We start from the raw sequence: 16,603 nt of genomic DNA, 5'->3' as shown, positions 1-16,603 counted from the left end.
AGGCCGGCTCCGCGCTGGTGGTGGCCGGGCCCGGGCTGTGAGGCCCGCACTGGGAAGGAAAAGTTAGGAAGCAGGACACGCCTCCTCCTGGTCGGCTGCAGGTGCAGGGTGAATGAGAGGCGAGCATCCTCAGAGGGGACCCTGAGGCTTCAGGATGTGGGGCTGGAGAAAGGGTAGAGGCAGGAAATGGGCAGTGGAAGCAGCTTTTTCATTTGTTATTTTGTGCTTTAATGGGTTCAGTTTTAAACTTACTGACCATAAAGTGGTGTGGAGTCCTAAGTGAAAATGTCCTGGGAGACACTATCTCAGAACAGGATCAGGGGCAGGCAGGGGCTTGGGGATGGTTCCTGGAGGCGGGAAGGGGCATGAAGGAGGAAGCAGGGGTCACCTGGGGTCGGAGAGTACACAGTGTGGGTCCCAGAAGGGGATGGGAGACAGTAGAGGTTGACATGGGTTAAGGCTGCTCGATCAGAAGCCTCTTGGTCATGGGCTCCATGCCTTTTCTGCATCACAGTCTTGCCTCTGAGCGTTTACAGAACATTCCTTCTGTTGGTGGCCTGATCATAGGGCGTAAAGGCTGTCTCCTCACAGAGACTTGGCTGGGCCGCTGGTTAGTTTAGCTTGATTGTCAGAAACACATTGGTGTTTCGGGTGGGAGGGGAGGTGGGAGGTAGGCAGAGAAATGACTGGGTGCCTGGTTTGGGCTGGAAGTGGCTGTGGGGCAGCTGGGGCCGGGAGATGTGAGCGAGAGCGGCTGGGGCTGCCTGGACTCTCCGCTGCCGCTGTCTTCATGTGGGCATCTCACGGTTGCGGCTTTGACCGAACAACAGTGGAGAGCTGTGATTTGTCTCAAATAGGAAGATGTTCCTGAGGTTTTGGAAGTCTCTAGAGTTTTGGTGAACTGCTTCAAAGTTTTAAGACATGAAGTTGAGAGTGGAAGGAGCCCTGGGGAGGAGGCACCGTCGCGCAGAACTGAGCTATCTTGGTGCTGGCCCTGGCCCACAGAACCCTGTGGCTGGAGGCGGTCTCTGGGCCCCAGATCCCCCAGCTGAGGGTGCCTGGAAAGGTTTACTGCTGGTCAGGAAGCTGAAGACCGAAGTGTGGCTCCTTCCCCAGCCGGTCCCCAGCAAGCTGAGGTCATGGACGTGGTTGTGCCCAGTGGCATTTTCTCGGGCAGGGGACTGCTTTTGCTTTCTCTGTGTCTTTTTTCCATTGAATTGGATGAGGCCTGATTTCTGAACCAGGAGAATCTGTAATAAATTGGATGTAAGTGGCAGTTTTAAGGAAGGGAAGCACTAGATCTGTATTGAGCCCCAGAGTGGGGAATGGGCACAGCGCCCCCGGGCGGGCGGGTGCTGCAGGAACTCGACCTTGTGCTCTTGGGGCCTGGCTGGTCTCTCCTCCCGTTCCCTCTCTTCTGCTAAGTAACTGCTTTCCTAACAAGTTACTGATAATGTATTTTAATGATAGAGTGTTTTAAAAATCAGAATTTAAATATAATTATTCTTACTCTGTTTTTCTCTGCTTCCAAGTAACCTCTTCTGGGCTCTTGCCTGTGCTGGGAGCCCTCCGTGCCCCTCAGAGCCCCCGCATGGGGTGGGGTGGGTAGGTCGCCCTGAGAGCAGCAGACTCCGGTGCCGTAAATGACTCCGGGTAATTTTTAAAATAACTTCAGATTTACAAGGAGAGCGGCAGAGATAGTACAGAGTGTCTGTACACCCCTCACCCGGCTTCCCCTCATGTTGGCATCTCAGCACCGTGGCACGTTTATCAAAACTAAGAGAGCAGCACTGGTGCCGTCCTGTGAACTACAGACTTCAGTTGTCTTCCCCAGCATCTGATCCGTTTAGCGTTGTGTCGGGGTTTTTCACAGTGAGAACGCCCCGTGCTTTCCCTCCTGCAGACTGTGTAGAGGAACTGCATTCTTAGCCTCGACACCTGTGGACAGCAGAGCGGTGACAGAGAAGACCTTGTTCTGATGTCGGCCCCACCTCCCCAGGGCTTTCCCCAGAAATGCAGTCGTGGAGGTGGGTCCCCTCAGCTCTTCCTGCTGCCCAGCCTCCCTCCTGGGGACCAGCAGTTACCGCCAAGGGGCAGAGCTGTGACCCCTTGGGCAAGTGTTCTGCAGTCTTGGACCTCAGTGTCCCCGTGTGTAAGTTGATGGGGTTGGACGTCCTCACTGAGGTCCTTTCTGGCTCTACTATTTTAAGGCTTTCAGGCCTCTTAAAATCTTTAGGGTCCAGGAGTGCCTGGGTGGCTCAGTCAGTTAAGCGTCTGACTCTTGACTTTGGCTCAGGTCATGATCTCAGGGTTGTGAGATCGAGCCCCGTGTCAGGCTCCACTCTCAGCTAGGAGTCTGCTTGAGATTCTCTCCCTCCGCCCCTCTCCCCACTGTCCCCCACCCCCGCACTTTCTCTCTCTCTCTCAAACAAATAAATAAATCTTAAAAAAAAACCAAAAAAACCCTTTACGGTCCCAAATTGGAGTTGGGGTCAGCCTACTTAATTCACTGGCTCTCATTTCTCATGCATAGTAGGGTCGTTTGTGGGTTGGCCTTTGGACCTGCGTCCCCAAGAAAAAGACAGAGGCACTCATTCCTTTATTTCTTCACTGGTGTCGTCATTCCGTGAAACACGGTGACACTGACCTCCGAGTTCACTCGCCCAAAGGCCTGGCGGGTCCTCTTGGAGAGAGCCGGCTTGGTAATCGGCAAAGCCACGTCTCAGCGAAGGTGGCTTATGGGCCCCAACCTTTGCCCCAAGATACCACCCAGGTGATTTCCTGCTCAGGAACTGGAATCTTGAGCGATGTGGAGGAGAGGTTGCGTGTGTGCACTCAGCACCATAAAAGCAAATAACCTTTCCCTCCGTTTCAGTTCTAAGTCTGCTTTTCCCTGGCCTGGGGTGTGTGTCCTGTTCCTGAGGCATGAGAAGTGCCTCCTTCTGTCTCAGCTCCCAAGACCAGGAAATGCTAGGGGAATAAAAATAATGTAAAAAGCAAAGCAAAACAGCCTCCCCCCTCCCACTCTCGTCTCTTTGGATTTATGGGTTTCCACTTTAGGTTATAGGGCAGGGGTCCGCCATTTGGGGGCCAAACCTGGCCCACCACCTCTTTGTGGTAGAGTTAAATCGGAACCCAGCCACGCACACGCGAGCACATGACGTCTGGGCCGCATGTAGAGGCGCCGTGTGGACTGGAGACAGAGACTGTGTGGCTGGCCAAGCCTCAGACAGTCATCGTCTGGTCCTTCATGGATTTTTCTTTTGTTTACTGACACCTGAGGTAGGGAGTTCTGGAAGAGAACTGATCCCTCCGCCACTGCCATTTTCTTCTGAGCAGAGGAGAAAGTAGGCGTGATAGGCAGGGACCCTCCTGCCGGGGTTGGGGGGCTGTTGGGATGGGTCCGCGCAGTTGCTCTCCACACTGGTGTAAGTCACAGGCGAGTCAGGCAGCTTGCTCAGTTGCATCAGAACCAGACCCACAGCGAAAGTCAGGCTGAGCTTCACCAGGAGGGCTGATGCAGGCGAGAGCCCGGCCGGGGAGAAACCAAGCTGTGGGCCACTGGAGGACCAGCTGGTGGCACCCGCACTTCCCAGTCTGGGCTTGATTGTGCCAGCTCACAGCTCAGGCCGTGTGTTGGCCTGAATGGGTTGGGGTCCTCTGTGCCCTCGGGCTCTGCTGTGGCCGCTGAAGGTGGGCGCGTGTGGAGGGTGTTCAGCCACCGCGTGTGTGGCGTGAAACATGCTCTCGTGGGCACCGAAGCCACAGCGCGCTCCTGTGCCATGAGGAGTGGGGTCTGGCTGGCCAGTCGCCCACCCTGCAGTGGTCCCTGAGGTGACTTAGGCACTGTTGTCGGGCAGGTCACCTGGGTTTAGAGTAGGTCCGCTTCTGAGGGGGGAGGGGGCGGCCTGATGCAGCCTGGGGGTGTTGCTGGTTCGGGGAGGGGCCTCCTGTGGACTCAGCACCCCCCACCTAACCCCCCGCCCCCGGCTTCTCTGCAGGCTGGCGCCCATGCGGCTCTACACACTCTCCAAGCGCCACTTTGTCCTCGTGTTTGTCGTCTTCTTCGTCTGTTTTGGCCTGACTGTCTTCGTTGGGATCAGAGGTAAGGTGCAGTTCTTGGTCATTTTATCATTTACAGTCACCCTGGTGCGTGCTTTTCAGCCTGGCCAAGCTGTACCCACTTTCTGTCACCTGCTAAGGGCCCCTTGGCAGAGGGTGAAGTGCCACTTCATTCTGAACCCACTGGGCAAGGGGTAGCCCGGGTGTCTCCCCTCGTAGCAGCCAGGGCTTGAGTTCAGCCTGCCAGCACCTGGTGGCCTTGACTGCGTACCTTTTATTGGACCGTCAGACATTTCCGTCAAGGCTCCTGTGCTCAGGACCCAGCCTGGGCGCTGGGGAGTTCAGAACATGCTGATAGACGGGGGCCACAGGCCAGGAGTGCACATTCTTGGGGGGGCATGAGACAGCTATGAGCACGGGGCTGCGGTGACCAAGGGGAGCCGGGAGCGTGACTAGTGACGCCCTGAACTCTTGGCAGGAGGGAGCCTGCAGATTGGCTTTGGCCTTGTGTGAGGGCCTCAGTGCCCCAGGGTTCCATGGCATGCAGTGTGAGGGAAGAGCCACACCGTAATGGTCTTCGCTTCAAAAATGCCTTTGAAATCACCCAGTCCAACCCCATTTCACACAGATGGAAAACAGAATGAGAGAAGTCGGCCCGTTTTCATAAGGTTCCCAGCAACCCGGTCTCTTCGGCCCTATCCAGGGGATAGGAGACCAGGACCTGCCTAGGTTGTTTCTTCTTTCCCTCTTAAATATCATGTTTGGTGAGCATGATTTCTGGGAGGTGTTTGTTTAATTACATTTCATATTAAAGCGTGAACGACATTAGGCTCAGCCTGTCCCAGAGGCAGTTGCGCCTCCAAACGCTAGTTCCTGAACCTCAATGTGACTGGGGCTGGTGACTGGCCCGAGGAAGCTGGGGGTGAGGGTGGTTGCTTAGGTGGCTGTTTGCCCGCCGATGATGAACATCACGGTGACAGTAGCAGCTGTAGCCAGTCTCCTCTTTTCCTTCCCGTGAGGTCACCAAGGAATAAGTCACATTAATCCCGGCACAGTACATATCAGTCATCTTACTCAATTTTCATAGCTGTCCTTTGAAGATTGGTAGGAGAGGCATTGATAGGCTTATGATTGGAGTCTCACGGGACCTCAGCCAATTCTTGTTTCCCTAAGCTACTATCTGTTGCAATATCCGTGATTATATTCAGCCTTTTCCACTCTTGCAAAAATGAAGTGATGCACCCAGGCTGAGATCAGAGAAACGATGTCAGGATTCCCACATCCCTTTCCTTCTCCCCAATGGGTACTGGTGTTAGGGTTCTCCAGAGAAACAGACCAATAGGATATATGTAGATACCAAAAGAGAGATTTTTTTGTGCCTTCCGGGCCTGCTCGGGCCTGATCAGACAGGAACCACTTCCATTTGACGATTAGAGTGCTGCCGTGCGTGCCCAACTCACGATGGGCAGCTCAGGTCTCATGGTAACTTGGGGGCCCATGGGTAAGTGTTTAGTCTCTACTCAGGCCCAATAGCAAGCCAAGAGCTGTGTCTTGCAAGGAGAGTATATGTGGAGGAGGGCAAGGCTTTGCTCCAAAGTCCCAAGGGCCTGCACTAAGATTCATCCATAGGGCCCTACCAGAAGCTCCAAATGGCATCCCTATCTTCTCCTGACATTTCAGACACCTTTATATCTGCCAGCTCGTATGGCCCCAGCAGGCAGCCTGCACGGCAGCCTGGACCTGCTGGGAAGCCTTCTCTTGTTCCGGGCCCCACTCAAAACTTGCACCTTTTTGGGTCACTAGGTAAATAGGCCAAAGTATCACACGCAAGCAAGGAACATGTTGCCTCTAAAACGCGAAGAGGCGAGGCCCACTAGGCATTGTGCCTCTGTTTTGGTTGTAGGGGGAGCCAAATCCAACAGTTTGTCTTTTGCCTTAGAAGGGATAGCTCTCCATGGCGCACACCACGGGACCCCCGGAAATTTCACTGAGGTAGAAGGCCCCTGAATTTTAACCAGATTTATTTCCCGTGCTCTGACATGCAAGTGTCTTACCAATGAGTTTAGGGTGGTTGCTCCTTACTCACTAGGTCTAGTCAGCATAATGTCATCAATGCGATGGACCAGCACGATAGCTTGTGGAAGGGAAAGATGACCAAGATCTGTGCAAACTCTGATGTGTGGCTGGGGAGTGACATACCTTTGGGGTAGGACAGTGCAGTGAAGGTGTATTGCTGGCCTGGCTGCCGGTGGGCCTTATTCCCAGGCATGCAGAAGACTGCTTCGTCCTGTACTTGCTGGTACAGCAGCCGCCTCTCAGCTACCGGAGGATGTGTGACTTTGCTCAAGCTGTGCGGCAGCTGCAGCCGGGATCACCCCCTGGTTAAGCCGATGGCGGTCCCCTGTCCTCTCCAAGAGCCACCTACCCTCTGCCCAGGCCAGATAGGCGAGTTGAATGGGGGTGTGGTGGGAATCTTTCACGTCCTCGATGGGAACACTAATGTCTGCGGCCTAGGAATGTGACACTGGTTTTGATTGTATTTTTGTAGGTAGAGGCTGTTCTGGTTACTTCCATTTGGCCTTTCCCGCCATAATAGCCCTCACTCCACAAGTCAGGGAACCAGTCTGGGGATTCTGCCAGTTGCTGAGTATCTCTGTTGCAATTATGCATTCTGGAACTGGGGACTTAGCCATAGGGATGGGTTCAGGACCGACTGGGCCCATTGTGACATGTGCCTGAGCTAAAACCCCATTGATTACCTGACCCCCATAAGTCCCTACTCTGACTGGTGTTTGGGGTTTCATGAAATTGGGGTCAGTTCAGGGCCAGTGTCCAGGGGACCCCAACATGTATTTCCTTTTCCCCAATGTGCAGTTATCTTGGTAAAAAGGCTGTAGGTTCCTTTGGGAGAATGGTTAGCAGTCTACATTTTTGGCAGTGTACTGGGGTGCTTTCTTGAGGGAACCAGTCTTCTTTCCTTCATTCAAGGGGTTTGGGTCTGTAAAGTGACCCAAATCTGGAAACTATTGATGGACTGTGACTCTCTGTTTTTATGATTCAGGTTAGACTCTTGTTCACTTGACTTAGACTTTTCTGCTTACACAGATCAAGTCAGACTTTAGCAGGCTTCCTGTGGATTTCACTTCTAGGAACGCCATAATCAACTAGCCAGTCCCATAGGTCTGTGTGAATCAGATTCTTCTGATTGCTGCTTTGACTGTCCTGTCCATTACAGGAGTCATACCCACCTTGCTTTGGATAGGTGAGCACCGCTGCTTGGCCCCACCGCTCCCGGGGTCCAGTTACTCCCATTGCGCTGGGTTTCCCCAGTTCACTGACCATGGTTCCTGCTGTAAGATCTGGTCCACAGAGCAGGGCAGTCATAGAGCTCGTTAAGGATGCTGGGGCCTCCCTCACAAATTTATTTGTCGTAGCAGTGGTGAAAGCTCTGTGTCCTGGAATCTCCCAGCAGGTCTTCAATGACAAATGTACCCCAATGTTCCAACCTCCCTAAGCCTCCGAATCCCTTCCTTTCCATTAAACCAAGGCAGGTGTGGCATTTCTGATTTGCTCACTGGGGACCACCTTTTGGTCCACATTTTAACCAACCATCCAAACTGTTAGAGCCCTTCCTAACTCCCTGAGCTCCAACATGCAAAGCAGAATCTCTCCTTAGTGGGCCTGCATCCATAAATTCAGACCGATCCAACTTTATGTTCCTTCCACCATTTTCCCACACCCTTCGTATTCATTCCCACATATGTTACCCGGATTTCTCTCTATATAAACGAGAAAACTCATGTAGTTCTTTTGGAGTGTAGTGCATCTCCTCATGGGTCATACCTTGTACCTCACCTTTAGGAGCCTGCTGGAACTTGAGTCTAGTTATCGTTCTAGAATCAGAGAGGGGAGGTTGCTGAGCAGAATCGGCATTGTCTTGCATGGCTGTCAGGGGAGTCTGTCTCCTTCTACTGGGAATGGGGAGAACTCTTTCAGTGGCAAAGAAGATGCATAGGAATTTAACAGCTCCGTGCCCCCATCTTCATTAGGATCTTCCTGCACGTCCCCAGGCCAGGATCGCTTGAGCAGTGAGGCAGCCTGTGAGGCTGGTGTTCAGCTTGTGTTGTAATTCAGCCAGTTGCAGGATGAGATTCTGGGCTTGACTTGCAGCACTCAGCGCTGTGGCTACAGGAGGTCAGACTCTCCATCAGGGCACACCGAAGCCGTCAGATCACTTACGCAGCACTGGAGCTGGGAATTCAAACCCTGGAGCTCACCTTGTCCGGGGACATTAGGAACAACCAGTCAACCTCATTCTATTTGTTTTCCAAAAATATTCTAAAATATCACAAATAGAGTCACTTAGCTCCTTCTTATAAGTGGTTGAATCTAGGAGTATCCAGTGGAGATGGTTTGCATATTTTCATGAACCAGTGCTGTCTTTACTGGATGTAGAGTCACTACCATCTTTACACCTGATCAGATTAGAGAACCAGTTCCAGAAACCCCAGAACCAATAGGGAGAAACTCTTCCTCCAGGCACCTGGGTGTGGCTCAATCGGTGAAGCATCTGCCTTCGGCTCAGGTCATGATCTCCGGGTCTTGGGATTGAGTCCCACAGCAGGCTCCTTGCTCAGTGGGGAGCCTGCTTCTCTCTGTCTCTTTCTCTCTCCCCTTCTGCCCCTCCCCACTGCTCATTCTCTCTCCCTCTCTCTCTCAAATAAATAAAATCTTAAAAAAAAGAAAAAATTCTTCCTCTATAACCACTCTCAGTACCAAATTCTATATTAGGGTTCTCCAAAGAAACTGAATCAATAGGAGGCATATATATATATATATATATAGAGAGAGAGAGAGAGAGAGAGAGAGGGAGAGAGGGCAGGGGTGGAGGGGGAGAGAGAGATTTATTATAAGGAACTGGCTCATAGGATTATGGAGGCTGAGAAACTCCAAGATCTGTAATCCACAAGCTAGAGGCACAGGAGAGCCAGATAAGGTCCAGTCTGTGTCTGGAAACAGCTGAATATTGATGGGCCAGCTTGAGGACCGAGAGCAAGCCCAGGCAGAGAGCAGATTCTCCCTTACTCAGCCTTTTGCTCTATTCAGGCCTTCAACCATTTGGATGAGGACCCCCCCCCCCCACATTGGCAGGGAAGTCTGCTGTCCTCCATCCACTGATTCAAATGTGAATCTCATCCAGAAACACCCTCACAGACACAGTCAGAATCACCTTTAGCCGGATATCTGGGTACCCACGGCCCAGTCAAGTTGACAAAAATCACCGTCCTCAGTCCTCTGGTAATAGCGTTATTAGGATTTCAGAATTAGGAGTGCCTTAGAGGCCACTGACTCAGTTGCCCTCATTTTGCAAATGTGAAAACAGACTCAGAAAGCCAAGTTAGCTAAGACTAGAGTCTAGACTTTTCTGACTCCCAGTTCTTAATTCTGAGAAAGCAGACTGCCTTATTTCCTGGAACAGGGGTTTGCTCAGATTGTGAATCTTTTAGAATAAGCCTCACTGGGGGTGCAAGCCTCCTTCCCACACAGGGACAGCCTCCTCAGCATTCATGAACACATTCCAGACACGTGTCACTGCATTGGTTATGAACTTGTTACATAGTCCTGTGCGTACTTGTGTGTCTCCTCCTCTAAATGGAGGATACTTGGTCACTGAGGCAGCCCAGAAAACTAGCATCACAGCTGAGAATGATTTTAGATGAATTAAATTAAAATCTGCTTCACGCTGCTTTCCTTTGAGGCCAAAGCTCTGAAAAATTACCTTGTAAGATTCCGTGAAGCTTATATATCTGCTGTTTCAGGAATATACATTGAGTGTACATTCATATATTTTATGCTTTTTTATATCCTGAGCTTAATAAATATTTTTGGAAGACTGGATTAATTGGATGAACAGATAAATGTGTCTTAATTTTTTAGCAGAAATCTTTATACTTCACAAAATACATAGACGTTGTCTGTGTCATTAATAGTTTCCTGGATCCGAGCACTACAGAGCGAGCACTCATTGAAAGCAAAGGAGAGGTTTTGGCGTAGATGGATCCTGGGGGAATCACATGTGGTGTGTGGCGGTCATATCGTGTCCCCTGCGTTGGGAAGTCATGACGTGCAGCAGTGTGGATGTTGTGTGTCTGTGTGTTTATATGTCCCCTAAGGACAGAGCAGGACAATAAGACCACCGCTACATAATGTGTGTCTTTCTTGGCATTTGAAAAACAATCAATAAATTAATTAGCGATATAGATATAACCTGCTTTTCTCATTCTCTATTACACTTTTAGGGCCCAAAGTAATCCAGACGTCTGCAGCTAATTTTTCACTAAATAACAGTAAAAAGGTAAGACTGGGTGGAGGGGGCAGCTGTCGGGGTCACTCCGAGGGTCCTTGGGGCGCGCCACCCTTGATGTGCAGCTTGCTTCTTAGGCAGCACGCACGTCTCACACCACTGTCAGCTGCTGGCCTCTGGGCTCTGGTTTGCTAGAAGGACCTTCTCTGCTGCGGCAATAGCTCAGTGCTGGAGAGGACGGTGCTGTCAGCCCGGGCAGCAGCAGTTGCTTTCCAAATGCCGGTTGACTCACCCCGATCCCTCACGCCCACAAGTCTTCCTAGACTCTGAGTTCTGACAATGCTCCCGTGGGCATCTGGCTGTTTCTTACTATATTTACACAAGTTAACGCAGGTCTCTTTCTTTTCTTTTTTAAATGTGGTTGATTCTTCATCTTTAGAGAAAAACAAAGGTCTTTCCAATTGGAGAATTTCAGTAATCTTTAATAAATGCTAATTGTGAGAGCCCAAACAACTAAACCCCTTTCTTTTTCTGCATACCAGACATATCTTTACCTGTAAACTGAATGCAGTTGTCCCACGTTCTCATGGCACCATAACGTTTAAATCTGATTGACCCCAAACGCCTCCCTGCCTTCCTTCTCTTAGCTCTCTGGTAGGTTTTAACCCTTACAGTTTTCAAAAAAGCAAACGGAGAAAAATGTCCAAAAACTTACCTTTTAATTCTACTCTTGCTAGTTGGAAAGGGCCCTCTGGTTAGCCCACTGACATTTGAGTTTCTTGATTTTCTTTCTCTCTTGCCCTGAGGACCTGATTCAAAGAGGTGCTACCATTGGGATTTCCTGAACATAGTTTGGTCTTTTAAAATTTCTCTCAGGGGCGCCTAGGTGGCTCAGTTGGTTAAGCGTCTGCCTTCAGCTCAGGTTGTGATTCCAGGGTCCTGGGATCGAGCCCCACATCGGGCTCCGTGCTCAGCGGGGAGCCTGCTTTTCCCTCTCCCTCTGCCTGCCACTCCTCCCTCCTTGTGTTCTCTATCTCTCTTTGTGTCAAATAAATAAATAAAATCTTAAAAAAAAATAAAAATAAAATTTCTCTCAGGATGTCAGTCCTTTTTTTTGACCCTAAAAATAGCAGCCGTCCCACCAAACTGACTTGCTCCCAAAAGATCAGACTCACTTCTGAAGGATGATAGACCATCCTCTTGTAGGTTTCAATGCCTCGTGGCTTCGGGCAAGCCTTTAGTCACAGAGCATTTCTGTCAGTTCTAAAACACAGATACTACATATTTATGTTCAAAGATTTCATTCAAATAATGCATTTCTTTGGCACCGTCGGTGGGCTCCTTAAGCAATGTTCTCTGTCTCCCACGGCTGCTAGGAGCCAGTATTACGGTTTTCAGCACACACTGCAAAAGCATCATTGGCGATGGGGTCCCGTCTAATTTTTCTCTCCAGGGGCAGTAAGACTTTCCTAAAGCTGTAAACAATAGACCTCAAACAGCGACTGGTACGGCATATTGGAACTGAGGAAATGATTCTTGTGAATATCAAGCTCTATTCTTGGTGTCCTTTATTATCTTATGGTACATCTTATCCTATGTACTGTTAATTTTTTTTTTCTCCAGGATGGCTTTTCTTGCTATTTAAGTAGGTATATGGTCCCAAGGCTGCAGATGCTGGACATTGCCTGCTTAGAGGTTTTCATGAGACAGAGGGGGTTGCAATAGGAAGCTAGTCTTTTCTTTTTCTGGAAGGCAAAATTTTACTTATATTGTCTAAAGGAAAACCACACATTTCTGTTTTGAGCTTACACAAACCTTTTTTTTCTTTTTAAAGATTTTATTTATTTATTTGACAGAGACAGAGCGAGAGAGGGAACACAAGCAGGGGGAGTGGGAGAGGGAAAAGCAGGCTTCCCGCGGAGCAGGGAGCCCAATGCCCAATGCGGGGCTCGATCCCAGGACCCCAGGATCACGACCTGAGCCGAAGGCAGACGCTTAATGACTGAGCCACCTAAATGTAAATTTTGTACGTTAAGATGAGGTATTTGGTAGACTTAATGAAAAGGTCATACGGATTACTTAACTCTTTTTTTCTTTTTGCCTTAGCTGAAGCCAATTCAAATCCTTTCAAATCCATTGTCTACATATAATCAGCAACTGTGGCTCACGTGCGTTGTGGAGTTGGATCAGTCAAAAGGTATGAAGCCTGACATTTCGGAACGGTGTTTCTTTGTACAAAGCACCATATTTTAAAGATTGAGAGAGCTTTAAAATCTTTGAACAAGTGCTCAAAGATGGATCACAGGGATGTTCATTAGTCTTTATAACAGCAACAGATTGGAAGCCCCTTCCATGTCTGCCAGTGTCTTCCAGAGAAAGTTATGATGCAGCGCTCAGCGAGCGCCCGTCAGCTTAGCTCAGCGGCTCCACAGGGTAGCCACGGCTGCAGCGCCTTTTCCCTGGGGTTCTGGGAGAGGCTTCAGTTCTGATGCCCTGAGGTGAAGGTTCTGTCCCCCAGGGACACTTGGCAGTTGTCACCCCGGGGCAGAGGAGTGCTCCTAGTACCTAGAGGGTGCTGAGCATCCCGCAGTGCACGGGACAGTCCCACAGCAGAGGGTGATCTGGCCTCAAAATATCGGTGCTGCTGAGGCTGAGAACCCTGCCCCGGCGCGTCCGGTCCCTAACGCTGCAGCTCTGCGAGTCTGGAGCGGCACTAGTTACGCGTCCTCAGGGAGAACGGAGAAAATGGTCACACATTGTTTTCCATGTTCTGTGATGCAGATGAGGCGCTTTGGCTGCGAAAGAATTTGAAAAGATAACCCCAGAACCACAGTAAATTAAGTGAAAAAAAAATGTGTATTACCAAAAAATTAACCCCCTTTTGTAACATTTAAAAAAAAAAACAAATGAATTTGGTATCACTGTGTATTTGTATGCCTAGAAAATGGTCTGGAAGGATGAACGTAACATGTTAATTATGGTTATCTCTAGGTGGTGGGATTTAAGTGTTTAATGACATCTTTGTATTTTTTTGTTCTCTGATTTTTTTTAACAGTGGGCATAAAAACAGGAAAATAATAAAATATGTAATCAGAAAAATAAGAAATCTAATTTTATTTTAGTATAAAGTTAAGTTAGAAATTTATGTGGGAAATTAAAAAACAAAATTTCATTAGCCATGAAATGCTTGCCCTTTTATGAACCCAAACTGGGGGACCTGTAATGTAGGTTTTTACATAGGCCCCTGGGTAACGGGTTGGACATAGAACCTGATGGGAAGGCTTTGCTTTGCAGACAAGTGTGAGGTTTTTCCCATGTGCTGAGGCTGAGGTGGTTGCAGGACCCTTCTGGGCATTCACCGTGGCAAGTGTGATGTGCCTGAGGTGGTCTCTGACACTGCATCTCTTTCTTTTGTAGAAACATCTATTCAGACAAGCTTCCTCATGACTGTTAAAGTTGACGGTGTAGCTCAAGATGGAACCACCATGTTCGTTCATAACAAGGTTCACAATCGGACGAGGACCCTCACCTGTGCGGGGGTGAGTGCGTTCGAATGTCAGCGATTATTCATCATGCTGCCCTGTTACATGCCTGCTTTCCTGAGTAAAAGAATCGAACCATACCAGTGATGGTGCAGAACACTCACCTAACTCTCTACACTGATACCTTATAAATTCTTACACACACACATTCACACACACACACACACACACACACAGAGGGTGCCTGTTTTCACTGTGTACTGCCTGGGGTGTCTACAGATGGCTGTTCACGGGCTTCTTGTCGCCTGTGAAGGTCTGCGCTGCTCCCTGGTCATCCCGAATCGTCAAGGCTTCGGGTTTCCAGCCCTGCTCCACCCGCGGGCCTGAGGCCCCAGCCTTGTAGGGAGAGTGGCCTCCTTGTTGGAGCGTCTGCTTCAGGGTGCGGTGTGTGGTTATGCGATGGGAAACCTGGTGGTCCAAAGTGAGAAAGGAACCCTCACTCTTGTTTTTTTGGCACCATATTCTGTCAGAATCCCGAGAGTCAGAACTGGGATCGCTCTGTATATAGCAGGGAGGCCCCCTGGGATGAAGCCGGTCGTGGGGGGCATGGAGAACACAGGGAACATCAGAAAAGAGAATGCGTGGATTGGGGGGTTAGGAAAGTGGTTTCCCCGGCAGGCCTCATGCCAGGCTTCCCGTACATTCAGGCCTCCCTCAGTCCCCAGCGCAGGCCCACAGAGCCCTGTTACCAGAGCCCCGTTGTACACAAGAAGAAACTGAGGCTCAGAGAGATCAGAGCACTTGCCCAAGGGACACACACAGTGAGCAGGGGCTGGGATCTCAGCCCATGCTTTTGTGTTCTAGAGCTCGTGCCCTTAGCAGCCACACACCGCCTGCTTCAGGACAGGGAAGCAGCAGGCCTGTGTGTCCTGGCAGGAAAGGATTCAGGTGGGGGAGGGTTCCTGTTTCATGCTGGCCCCCGTCTGTGGTCCGTCCCTGCTGGCATCTGCCTGAAGATCCCGAGGCGGCCACTCCCTGACCCGAGCAGCGGCTCCGCCCACGGGGTCCACCTTGTGGGCAGGTGTTGCTTGGAAAGCCGCACAAGTGACCAGACTCTCGCTCTGCTCCATTGTCACCCGTGGGAGGAGGCCTGGGCCAGCCTCTCAAATGTGTTGTCCTCGTCCTCAAAGTGGGGTAATGCCCTCCCTGACCGTCCTTGTAGAGTGGCGAGGATCAAGTCGGACACCGGATGGGAGAGCGGGCAGTGCCCAGTGGGGGGCCGAGCACCCCCCATGTCTGTGTGCAGTAGGTGCTGGGCCAGTTCTGCTGCGTAAATGGCAGGGAGGACAGATGCCGGGTCTGGAAGGCCTGCACGGGTGGGCTTCGCCTCCACCCCCAAGCCGACTGGGGTCCCGCTCCCGCTCCAGCTCCAGCTTTGCTCCTTCTCGCACCGGGCGGGTGATGATGAACAGGCGGCTGGTGACTTTATCTTACGGCTAATGTGACTGATCTTTCTGGTTTGCGAGGACCAAGGAGTTTCCCAGGATGGGGGACTTTCTGTTTTAAACGGGATAAGTCTCGGGCCAGCGAGGACGACTTGGTCACCTTGTCTGAGGCCTGTACTTGGAACAGCGCCAGGCTGCCCACAGGGCTGCTTGTCTACTTCCTGGCAGTGCCCCCCACACTGTGCCCCTCGAGAGTGGCCCTTGGTGCCTCGCCGTGGTGTCTCCCCTCTCCCACAGTTTCTACTGTTCTCTCTCTGTGCAGGCCCCTCCCCAGCCCTCCCAGGAGCACTGCCCTGACTTAAAAAAAAAGGATGGGATTTTTGTGTTCTGGAGCTATTGACCACCCTTTATACTACCTTTGTCTTGACGCGAAGAGAAAACACTGTCCACCTCAGGTAGCAAGTGGTCCGCGACAGGCGGGTAAGAATGCTGTGCTCTCCCCAAGGATTTGCAGAGGCACATTGTGATCGGTGCGCAAACCATGGCTTGAATGGAGAACCTCCAAACCATCAGGTGGTCTCACTGTAGTTTTTATAAACTTGAAGATACCTGCAGGCTGAGATATAACTGCTTTGTTCATTCAAGCATCCTCTGAAAGTCCAGACTCGTAAGAAGTGGTCATCTGTGCAGCACAGATCCATTCGCCGAGTACTAAGTACTGCTCAGTACTTAGCTGCCTCTGTCCCCACGTGCCTCCTGTGACCTGACTGTCGGGAACGAATTTGGTTTTGCAGAGACCAGGGATGACACACACACTCACCCCTTCCGACTTCTTCCCTGGCCCTTAGGTCAGCATCCCCTGCCTGCCGATTGTTAAGGCTTCCCATGAACACCCAGATCTGTTTTCCTACATGACCTCAGACATTCACAGCTTGGGGAGCCTTTGATCCACAGTGTGGGTGACTGCCCTGTTCATAGCCACGGCTCACATGGGCGCCACCCAGAGACTGTCAGACCGCGAGAGGACTTCTGAGGGGTGCACTAGGCGGCGAGGCTGCGCCCAGGTCACTGGCTGCCCTGCCACTGAGTACACATCCGCATCCACCGCCCCAGCCATGCTGAAGTAGGGGGGACCTGGTTCCTAACTGTATAGGAGATGGGGGCTCTGGGCAGGCAGTGAGCACACACACCCGTGTAATCACGCTAGCCATTGTTCCTGTAGCCTTTGCCTTGGGTGCGGGCCTGACCTCCCCACAGAGAGCACAGGGGCTCCGTGTAGGGAAGGACAGGTGTTGGGGTGAGGGGGCAGG

At 50.9% G+C, this 16,603-nt stretch overlaps 1 protein-coding gene across 2 annotated transcripts in view; it reads left to right on the top strand.

Annotated features, from left to right (window-relative positions):
- TMEM181 (transmembrane protein 181) overlaps positions 1–16,603 on the top strand; it is a 71,995-nt gene that overhangs the window by 27,798 nt on the left and 27,594 nt on the right. For both annotated transcript variants that reach the window (XM_036110080.2, XM_036110082.2), the window contains exons 2-5: positions 4,002–4,105; positions 10,362–10,417; positions 12,473–12,563; positions 13,784–13,905. In XM_036110080.2, coding sequence (XP_035965973.1) covers positions 4,002–4,105; positions 10,362–10,417; positions 12,473–12,563; positions 13,784–13,905 — 373 coding nt within the window. The remainder of the gene's footprint in view (positions 1–4,001; positions 4,106–10,361; positions 10,418–12,472; positions 12,564–13,783; positions 13,906–16,603) is intronic.

Source organism: Halichoerus grypus, chromosome 9 (assembly GCF_964656455.1).
Source record: "Halichoerus grypus chromosome 9, mHalGry1.hap1.1, whole genome shotgun sequence".
In the NCBI taxonomy this organism is placed as follows: Eukaryota; Metazoa; Chordata; class Mammalia; order Carnivora; family Phocidae; genus Halichoerus; species Halichoerus grypus.
The sequence above is the reverse complement of the archived record's forward strand: the minus strand, read 5'-3'. Positions and strand labels throughout refer to the sequence as shown.